This window comes from Anopheles ziemanni, chromosome X (assembly GCF_943734765.1).
Source record: "Anopheles ziemanni chromosome X, idAnoZiCoDA_A2_x.2, whole genome shotgun sequence".
In the NCBI taxonomy this organism is placed as follows: domain Eukaryota; kingdom Metazoa; phylum Arthropoda; class Insecta; order Diptera; family Culicidae; genus Anopheles; species Anopheles ziemanni.
Window position 1 is genome coordinate 10801618 of NC_080707.1, and position 10711 is coordinate 10812328.

At 52.3% G+C, this 10711-nt stretch overlaps 1 protein-coding gene across 1 annotated transcript; it reads right to left on the bottom strand.

Moving 5' to 3' along the window:
- Positions 1-1531: 1531 nt before the first annotated feature.
- On the bottom strand, positions 1532-2624 carry LOC131290801 (cuticle protein 16.8). Its single transcript, XM_058319979.1, has 3 exons — positions 2613-2624; positions 2034-2290; positions 1532-1952 (listed from the first exon to the last, which is right to left on the bottom strand). Exons 1-3 carry the CDS (start codon positions 2622-2624, stop codon positions 1532-1534), a joined length of 690 nt encoding a protein of 229 aa, XP_058175962.1.
- Between the last annotated feature and the right edge of the window lie 8087 nt (positions 2625-10711).

A 10711-nucleotide genomic window follows, 5' to 3' on the forward strand; every position in this document is an offset into this window, starting at 1 on the left:
ACTCTGTAAAGGAGCCTGATTTTATTATTATTTTTCTATTTCCGTACACAGCCTTCGTGGATGGTCGGAAATATTTCGCAAACACACACCAAGACCAAGACAAGCCAAAAAAAAGCCCCCGAAGCGTGTGCCTTTCGAAGCAATATTTATGAGCGTGTGCCCTTTTCGATCAGCATTCGCCCACTCTGCTCGGTACGCTTCCGCGTCCATATTTCGCCACCTTATTGCCACCCTCCCACTACCCCCACCACTCCGCCCACTCTCCCATCAGCAATCACCCACGGTCTGGCGAGCAATGGGGCGCACGAAAACCCCCCCCACAGTCTTGTTCTCCCTCGGAGCGCCTTGTCTACTCTAAGACAAGACACTTCGAGCAGGAAAACCTTGATCCCTCCGGCACCCGTTCCCCTCCTCCCCACCCACCGGAGCGTGTACGAAATCGAAAGCGGCCAGCGTCCGAGCGCGAGGCTGAGAACCGCCGAGCCAATCGGGGGGAGTGCCTGACGCTGTTGTGCTAGGAAAAGTTGTCTTACACGAAGGCACTCCTTCCCACAACCACACCATTCTTACCTCCCTTTTGGGTGCCCTCCTTTTGGTTCGGATTCCTTTGTGCATGGTATGCAAAAAACGACCTCGCGCCCTCGCGTCGGTGGGTGGGCTGTGTGTGTGTGTGTGTGTGTGTGTTTTCTTTGATGGGGAGGGGGAGGAAAATAAACGTGATTCATTTCTATTTCCGTTTTCGGGGTGTGGTTATTTCTTTGTTTTTCCTTTTTTGTTTTCTCCTGCTATCTCCTACTTCCTGCTCGCACGCAACCTTTTTTTTTACAAACAACAACAACGAAAAAAACCCTTTCCAAACACACACACACGCACACACACACAAACAGGCACGGACACATGGAGAAAGATCGAAAGGACACCCGCAATTCATCTCTTTACAAAACATCTCCATCTGGCTATCCTTACCATCTTTCTTCCCGCGTGTGCCTGTGTATGTGTGGGTGTGTGTGTGGGCACTATTTCGCACTCCCATCCTTTCCTTTTTTTTTGTTCTGTTTAGTGTTTGCTACATTGCGCGGGGGGGGGGGGCTACAGTTTACAAAAAACGCTTACATATCACAACAGGGCAAGTAACGCTTACTTCAAAAAACACAGCTACTATAAAGACACACCACGGCGACATTCGCGGGCATAAGGGAGTGTTCGCCGCGCGTGCGTCCGAGGAAGGAAGAGCTCCGAGCTTCGGGGGAGTCCCCCCACCCTGTGGTTGAGGGCGGAGGGGAGAAGGGAGAGGGAAAAGAGTAGAGGCAGGTGAGGTGGTAGCAGAGGGAAGTAAGCTATTGGTGGTGGTGGTGTTGGTGGTGACTAGTGGTCCGAAGTCTGCGGCTTCCGGAGTCCTGGAAGCTGCAGAATAGAGTGCTAGTGCTTACGGCAAGCTTACTGCCCCTGCTGGGGATGGGATGAGAGGGGGGGGGAGCTTAGCTGGGTTCCATCTCTCTTTCTCTTCCTCTCTTAGACTCTCGCTCGCTCTCTAGACCTTGTTGAAGGTGTAGCTGTAGCCGTCGGGGGTTCGGTTCAGCTGGAGCTTGCCCGGTGGCTGGAAGCGGTGCGGGGCCGGGGTGCTGGTCCAGGCGGGCGCCTGCGGGGCCGGGGCGGGGGCGTAGTTGTGCTGGTTGTACTGGGGCACGGGGGCGACCGGGGCCGGCGCGTGGTGGTAGTTGTGGACCGGGGCCGGGGCGGGCGCGGGGGCCTGGTACTGGGTCTGCTGCTGGCTGAAGTTCGGGTCGTTCCAGCGCGGATCGTACTCGCCGTTGTTGATGTCGTAGCTGCGGCCGCTGTCGTACTGCTGGGCCGGGGCGGCATACGACTGCTGCGGCTGGTAGCTGGGCTGCGGGGCCGCCTGTGGTGGGGCCGGCGGGGCTACCGGCAGATGGTCTCCGGAGGCTTGGAATCTGGAAACCAGGAGGCTTGGATTAGCTCCCCGCGAAAATGGCCATGGGCGGTTCCCCCAAAAACTCTGAAATGAGGCTTACCCATTCTTGCCGGCAACGTAGGAGATGGTTCTTCTCTGTCCAGTGGGGTCAACGTAGCTGTACGAGCCGCGGCGGTTACCGTCGGCGTCGGTCTCCTCCTTGAAGTCGGTACCGTCCTCCTGCGTGTAGGCGGCGCCGAACTTGCCGTCGCCGGACAGGTACCGCTGCTCGCTCAGGATGGCGGCGGTCTTCGGATCGCGGTGATAACCACCGTTATACTGGGCGGTCGCGGCCACCAGCAGCGTTGATAGAAGAATCTGCGGGAGTTCCGGGACGAGATCAAAAGGGGGTTGAGGGGTTTTAGTTTTCTTGCAAGGTTTCCTAACACCATCACCACATCACTGTCCGCGAAGGAGGGCACGCACGGAATCAGGCATCCCCCAACCCGGGGGGTTCTGGAGGGGTAGTCGACTCCAGATATCTGGATGTCGACCGAGGCAGGTGCTGCTAGTTTGATTGAGGGTGCTCCAAGTGCTGCTTGATCGTGCGTGCCCCACCTCGCTATCCTCCGCAAAGTCTGGATGGATGTCTTGCATATAAACCGTGCACGGAAGCATCAAAACCAAAACGGAAACTCACAAATCTGAACATGATTGACGTTGGCTGCGTTCGCTTCACTTGACTGACTAAGCACGGACGTTTAGGCGGGTAAACTGCTGCACTGGAGCCTTTACACACTCGGGGCACAAAACACGCACTTGTTCTCGAGCGAAGGGAGACGTGGGGGGAAATCGACTTGATCCTCTCCTGCGCAGGCGGAAGCGATCAGAGTCGGCTGGATGCGAAGAAAGAACTGACTCTACCGGGCCCGGCTCGGTAGCTTTTATAGCGCACCGGGCGCCAAACCTTGGACGCCCGTCATCGGCTCACAGCCGAACGGTCCCCCCGTGCACGCGAGGTGGAGAGAGGGGGGAGGGAGGAATGGACCGTGGTGAGTGGAACGCGAGCGCACCCGCTCTCAGCCGATGGCAGCCAGAGCGAGACGTTCCCCACCCCGAACGCAGGAGTTGGGATGAAAGGTTGGAGCACAAATTTACTTCAAGAAACCAATGGACCAACAAACAGAAGAAAAAAACCACAACATACACACACACACACCCTCAGTACAGGTATTGTAAGCGGGTCCCCGCCATCCCCGAGGGCGCTTCCACCAAACTATCGCAAAAATCTTTCGTACGGCCGAAACGGTTCTCGTTTCAACACCAGACGGTGCAGTCGCTTTCCGGCACGCCTCGACCCGATGTTGGAGCGTCGGTGGGACCATCACTTCCTCGATCAACGCGCCGCCCATCCCGATCAACCAGTCGAGGAGTTGATCCCACGAGCAACCCCTCGGGGCTACCGTGAAGTCAGGAAGTCCTCAGTACCAAAGAGTACTAAGAAGTGTAGAATTTTGGTATCAGAAGTCCAGACAATTTTAGTACCTAATAGTTCTTCGTGCCTAAGTACCTAAAGTATTAAGTACCCTAAGAAGCTCCAACTGGATATATCTGGATCTAACAAGGTTTTCTCACGAAATTCTTAGACAAAGCAGAGTCTTAAGTGTGGTATTTAACATCCCGTGAGGTCTATGGTATTTGTACGTATTTCGCCAAACTTCCACTTCCGTAGGTCACCGATCGTCCAATCAACCTTGTTGTGGTACCTCCAAGGTCTCCCAGTTTCTGCACCTCGGCTCTGGAACGTCGCTTCCCGCTTTGGCCCTTTCGGGGCCATGTTTGCCTTCTTCGGGGGGGGGGGGGGGGGGGAAAGGACCCCTGCTTGGGTGATACCAACACCCGGTGCCCAAAACGAGAAGTACTGGTTCGTCACTTGTCGGTCGGTTGTGGTTGTTGTTGTTGCAGTTCCGGCTAAATGTCAGCTGAAATAGAACGACACCGAAATCGGCCCAAAAGGCAAACCGGCCACGGAACAGGTTGTCGACCACCAACCCCCGTCTTCCTCCAGTGGGTGGGAGTTGGGCCGCCGGAAGACGGACAAGTGTGAGCAGCACGGCGTCATGTGCATATATGTGGCACCGGTCGCCTTACAGGGAGGATAGGTTTCCGGCATGGCTCCGCTTCGCTGCGCGAGAAGAACGAGGGCGCAGAACGCGCGTTTCCCGGACGCGAACCTCGCCCAACCGAACAGCCACACGCGGCGACTTCACGCGCGGCATGCGTCCTTCACACGGCGCTCCTTGCCTCACAAACCCTTGCCCACCCTCGTCCCCACGCTCGGCGTTCCACTGTTGAAAGCGAAAGCGACCGACAGCCAACGTTTCGCAGCATCGCCGTAATAAAATGGTATTAATCTGGTATAATTTTCTTTCCCTCCCCTCCTCCTTCCCCTTCCCGTGTTCGATCGGCGGCGACTTCCTGACCGTGACGACGCTCGAGCGCGGAGACCGGGTCAAGAGAACGGCTTGCTGTTCGTTCGTTTCCTTTTTTTTTTACCCCTCCTCCTCGTGCCGATTGCGAACATCGACTGCGATTTTTTTAACGACCAAGCAGCGAGTGAGAACCCTTTTGCGCGCTTCGGAAGCGAATCCGTAACACGAACCGTTCATGCTAATACGGTTTTAAGTGCGTTTTTTTTCCATTACACCGTGCGGCTAGCTTGTCTGTTTTCTTTTTGTATGTTTTTTTGTTTGTTGGCAGACCATTACAGGAAGCTAACTCGAACGAAGAAATGTGTGCATTGGAATTTACGTAAATTAGTAAGCGCTGGAAAACACGAATCGAGCGCCAACACATTTGTCGTGTGTGAGTTCAGGAAATCAAAGTCGGTGCTCACGTGTGCAGCCTCCAATCACTCCTCAGGGGGGGAGGGAAGAAAATGTCGTTATGTCACCCCCTGCTCTCCCCTCCTCCAGGACAAGAGCTTTGCATAGAGCATCGCATTGTGTCGCCGAAGAACTGTGCGCGCGGTTCGGTTCGATTGCATCATCATCGTTGTCGTCAACGTCATCGATTGGTCAGGCTTGGTGTGACAGATGGAACACACAGTCTGCTATTAGCCGCTTATGCTTACCTCCCGCCATTACCTGGACCTGGGTCGGTACTTTATCGTTCCACCGTGACGGCCCCGGGGAGGTCTCCACCCGGTGACAGTATTGAGTCGACCTGGAGCTGAGTCTCGAACATGCGAAAATCGGCGGCCTTAACCTCAACTAGTGCACTTTTACCTCTCTTCGTACTGCATTGAGTAGTTTCCAGATCAGGAACAAATCAAAACTCTAAGCGACAGAACTTCACGTACATCGTTCATAAATATAAGACGCTTACGAGGAACGAACATCACACTTTGATCGGCAACTGTTTCCTTGTTATGAGATTCCCTCTTTATTCTTCCTTATTCTCTTCTAAACCTTCCAGTTTAACGCTTCCAGTCATACTCCACAGTTTAAATCTTTACGTTCTGAATTAAACAGATCCAACTTCTTTAATCTATCTTTCTTATACAGATCCAAAGGGTTTCTTATACTATGACCAACATGATCCTGAAGCTTACTACCTCTTTTAATTATTCAAACGGTACGCGTTGGGCCTTGATCCTCCAAGAGCATCACAAGATTTATACTTAAACAAAGATTCTATAGAATTCATCCACATTTCTTAATGATCGAATGGGTCAGTCTTACAATAATGAGTGATGTTACTACATTTTAGGAAAATTTGTGCTAAGAACCATAACGAAATAATGAAAGCCCAAGTCCAGGACATAATCAGAGTCGAAGAGCAACGAAAGAAAAATGTTTTAAAGTAAATCAAATTGATTTGCATCAAAAAAACCAGGTTTTAGAATATATCTACTATAGAACTAAAGGCATGTCTAGAAAAAGTTAAACAGTTTCATCCATCTCATATCGAGCAATATGTTTTTAGCATATCCTATTAGAAGTTGTCATACATTTGGAAACGCCAAATACCGTTCCAAATGAACATCGTTACGTGTTTAAACGAGTATTTTAAACGGATCTTAAAAATAGAGATGTAATTACTTTTTATATTCTATTTATTGAGTAAGAGTTGTTAAAAAAAAGAAGGAAAGGAATAAAGTAACAGATAAAACACGAACATTTTTCTTCTCACGTTATTGAACAGAGGCCCTGTTAGGGACCCCGTAAGCGTCAACCCGCCTCTTTTTATAGCTGTTTAATATAAGCAGGCTACCGGTTGTCAAACAGCTACCTATGGGACTAAGATTCGCACGGACGACAGTAATCAATCCAAGTTCTTTCTCTTATGCACCTACGACGATTTAATCCAGTACGGCTATTGAATTCAGCTTCCTGGGCCGTGCAACCTTATCTAGTGATGTAGACCTTTAGGGGCGTTAAAGACCGGCTACGTATGATATCTAAGTGAACATTTGTTTCCTGCTCAATTGGTGCATTTGTGCAAACGGATGAACCCAATCGAAAAGAAATAATCGATCAACCGGTGGAGCTCATGGTGCAACGGCAGCAGTGAGGTCAAACAACGCCAGAGGTCGTGGGTTCGAATCTCGAGTTCGGCATTTACAAACAAAGAACAAAGAAAGAAGTACTGTTACTTGTTCTTGTTAGTGATCGTGGTTGTGTTATTACTCTTCAGCACATCATCAAAGCCAAAACAAAAGCTAAAAATCCCGTTATCGAATAGTCAGATATACAGTCGATCGTACATATCGATGGATAACGTTCAAAACTAAGCGTTAGTGGAGGCAACACACGTCGCTAATTACAAGTTTTGTACGCGTTTGACAGCTGTTTGATCGATCGAGAGATATCAATCGTTTTACCGTTGGCGATTGCAAACAGTGAACCGAAAATTAACGCTCATTGTTTGATATCTCATATCTATACCAGGTAGCACCCGAATCTGGTCAAGTCAACCTGAACGTCGCGTGATGCCATCGAGTGAACAGCGCCGTAGCCAAGCCATGCGCGGCGTTTCAGTTCAGCAGAGGTGCTGCCCCGAGTCAGGTTTTCTTCAGCACGCACGCGGTTTCCCCTGCCTGGTGAAGCGTAGGAGAAGGTATTGTGGCCCAATTGGGAAAATTGTAGTCCACCCGCTCGACTCGAGCACCCGGGTATGGTTCGCTTCTCCTTCTCCCGGGGTTTATTAGTTTAATTGCCATTTAGCTCGAGAGAGCTGGAGTGAGGAGTGCTGTTGCTTTTGTCGGGCGTGTGTCTTTCCACCTCCATCGAGCCTTAACGCAAGCCACGGATGACGTAACGGCAGGATTTAGATTGTACAGTTTCGGGAGGCATGCGAAGTATTGGCGAACCGGTTGAACCGATCTAATGATAGCGGCGCACACTAGAACGAACAACGCGGAACGGAGTGTTTCTGGTGGACCATGGGGATGGGGGGGCTCTCATCGTGTCTTTCAGGGCCGTCCTCACTCACCCTCGTCGACCCACCTCCGACCCATTGTGGTGCGCCGTCCTAGGGTCCTAGCGGAGCCAACGAAAAAGTTGTCCGGTAAGTGCCCTGTTTCCGCCTCTGGTTGACCTTGACGCGGGAGTCGTCGTCCGAGCAGTACTTTTCCTTTCCCAAAACGTCCAGCCGGAGTGTGCAGGAATGTCATGCTTGGTGAAGGTATCCGCGTACACCGACAGACAAGCACACGTGTACATACACACACACGCACACATCGATGCGCTTCCAATGCCTTTTATGCAGCGAGCGATCAATTTCAATTGTCATCTACACGCGAGCGCGTAGTTCTCTTCGCGCGCAGGGAAGGGCAGTCGAGGAAGCCGGAATCATGTTTCCAGCCGGGTCTTCTATCTCTGCCGCATCCGACCAGCGGCGACCTTCAACTCGGACAACGAAATGTTCGCATGGCAATTGTGCACATCCATCATATATGTAGATATCCTCGTAGGGCTTCCAAGTGGTGGTGGTGCATGAACGCCGACTCCGAAGAGACCGAAGTCACATCGTTGCGGACCTGTTTCTCGACCCCAAGCCCAACGCCCAAGCTCGACTGAACTCGGGAAGTCAAACTCCATCTTGATTCATCGCCACACCTGGCCTTCCTAGCTCCCTTTGGCCGCCATTTGTTGCGAAGACCAAGCGATCCCAGGCGAGGAAGCGAAACCCCTACCGACCGGGGTTCCGGCACCTCGTGCCTTTCAATCACGTCCTCAGTCAGTCAGTCATTCAGTCAGTCAGTCAGTCACGCAGTCAACGCAGTCAGTCTGTATCTGCGCCCTATTATCTCCCTTTGCCACGTCCTGCGTGTCTATTCAACGTTCCCCTGGTCGACGGCGATGGCCGACGACGACGACAGTTGCACAGATTCGCATCCTGCCACCATCATGCTTTGACAACGACACACACACACACACACATAGAAGGGAACCTCCGTTAGGCCATACCATCCGTTGCAATGAGGATCGGATCTTCCATACTGCTGCTGCAAAAAGAACCCCGAAGGAAGAATCAATGGCAGCCGTTAATCCCGAACCGTTTGCCTACAGGCCTACAGGCAGCCGTCCCCTCGGGTCGGTTCAATTGGGTGACGAACCGTGCACCGTGGTCGGGCTTTCGGGATTGTCAATCCGCGCTTCCTTCGCTGCTCTTCCCCGCGTGCATATCGTGCCGGGTCTTTCCCCTTTCTCCCGGAGGTGATACCAGAATCAGATTGCAGCCCCGGAAAGAGATCTTGCAAATGAAGCGTACGGTGCGGTTGTGTTCGCGACTGCGGCCAATCACCCTTCCGCTGAGGTTTGAGGCATATGCCTGGTGCGGATTTGAGGTTGGTACCGCGTGTGGCCCCCGGCGTGTACGGAGATTAGCCGTGGTCTATTAAACGCCAGCCAGTCAGGGCGGATTGTTTCCGACGAGGAGATCACCCGAAGGGTACCCGCAGATATAGGTTTGGGAGTTGAAATTGGCTGTCCGAACTTCCGACTTTACCTTTCGCGCCATCGCTGCTCCCTTTGGGGTTCGCCGGGTCCAACCTCCCCAATCCCAACAGTTGGTTGTCGAATCAAACTGTCAGCGCGGTTGTCGAATTCACGTGTCACGACGCAGAGCATATCTGGTAGAACTGGCTTTTTGCACCCAACTCCCTGACGTTCGCCGTTGACCATGAAACACAGCGTTGTTAGTCGGTTCGCGCGGCTTCAATGCCAGCCAGTGTGTGTGTGTGTGTGTGTGTCGAGAGGCACCGATGCCGACACCCGATGCCAGGCCCAATCTGCGAAGCGGTGAAAGTCAGTCGTAAAGGCACAATTTGGCAACTTAACGTTGGCACCGATGCGCGACCGGTGTATCCTGCTCCGGTTACAATGGGCGAGCTGCACAGCACAGCGTTCTATCTCGCAAAGCTCTATCTATGCAGCGTTCCCAAGCAAAATACGCGTAACTCCGAATGTCTGGATGGCGACGAGGAACCCCTCACGTAAAAAATCCGGAACGGAAGACGGATCAATGTAGCGCACCAGCGATAGCGAGGATGATAGACATCGCTCGGGAACCGGTACCGAGGGTTTTGTGTTGTGCTCGTCGGGATCTACGGCCGGGTCTTCCCCTTACCCTTCCCACTCCCGAAGTCCTCCACCTCAAATCCGTAGTGTCTAGGGCACAGCGAAGCTCACGGCACAGCTGCTGCTGGTGATGTTAATTTTCGCAGTTGTAGATATAGCCCGGGGTACTCCCAGCTCCCAGAGCGCATCAGTTCGGTTCATCAAGCGGAAGGGTCTTCATTATTTGCCGTACTTATTACACGGAGAGATAGAGACTCTGCGCACCGCATCATTGCAACTCAACTGAATCGTCCCGTAACTCAAGTGGCTCTACCTCTCGTCCTTCGCCGTACCGGAGACAGCGATGCATCCATCCGATCCCGGTGCGTGCGACAAGGACCGAGCCAGTAGATGCGATCCTAGCGGAACATTACCAGAAGGACTCGTCGTGTTTGTCGACTGTGTTGATGGACTTTCATCATGCCCGAGGAGAGAGATTCCTCCGTGCAAAGGGAATCACTTCATTTTGAATCACGACAAGCTTCGCTGGCTGTCAATGGTCTGGCTGCAAAACTAATCCCTGTCAGTTGCGCCCCGGTGAGAAACCGTTCGGTTCGGTTGCCTGCCAACGTCCCGCTTTCCTTTGCCTCTTATAGCTATCGCTTTTTTTTCTTCCTTTTTTGGTGTGTTTCAGGGGTCTTTTATTTTTCCTGTCTATTCAGAGACCTCGGTACGGTGACTTGCGAACGTCTCGGTTCGACTTTGGCATCGGCCGAAGCACATTCTGGGGCTGGCTTTTTGACACTCGTCCTCGAACTTGTTGCGTGCGACGGTGTTTTGGCGATGTTTTGCCAGCTGGCGATGGTGGGCAACTTCGGCCTCTTGCCATATGGCAGTATCGGAGTAGCGGAGTGTCCCATGTCAACAACTTCCGGCCAAACCATGCTCAAGAGTTCGCCGCGATAGAGGCATAAACATAAGCACTATACAGCAACACCTGAGTGTCAATAGATGGCAAACAACAAACAGCTCCGGTGCGACAGACACTTCGGGAGTTCGCAATCTGAAGAATGTCTGCAACTCCCAACCGCTGCTCCAATAAGCAGCCTATTAGTCAGCTTTCCAACAGTCCGAACGATTTTCCTCCCCTCTCCCCTCCAGCCCCTAACGAGCTTAACGAGCGACGAAGTAATGAAATAGCGCTTGCGCCAAAACCCTTTGGTTTGGAATTTCG

Coding starts and splice junctions, on each gene's coding strand:
- LOC131290801 (XM_058319979.1), bottom strand. Junction 1,953..2,033: donor TACGTTGCCGGCAAGAATGG/GTAAGCCTCATT, acceptor CCTGGTTTCCAG/ATTCCAAGCCTCCGGAGACC.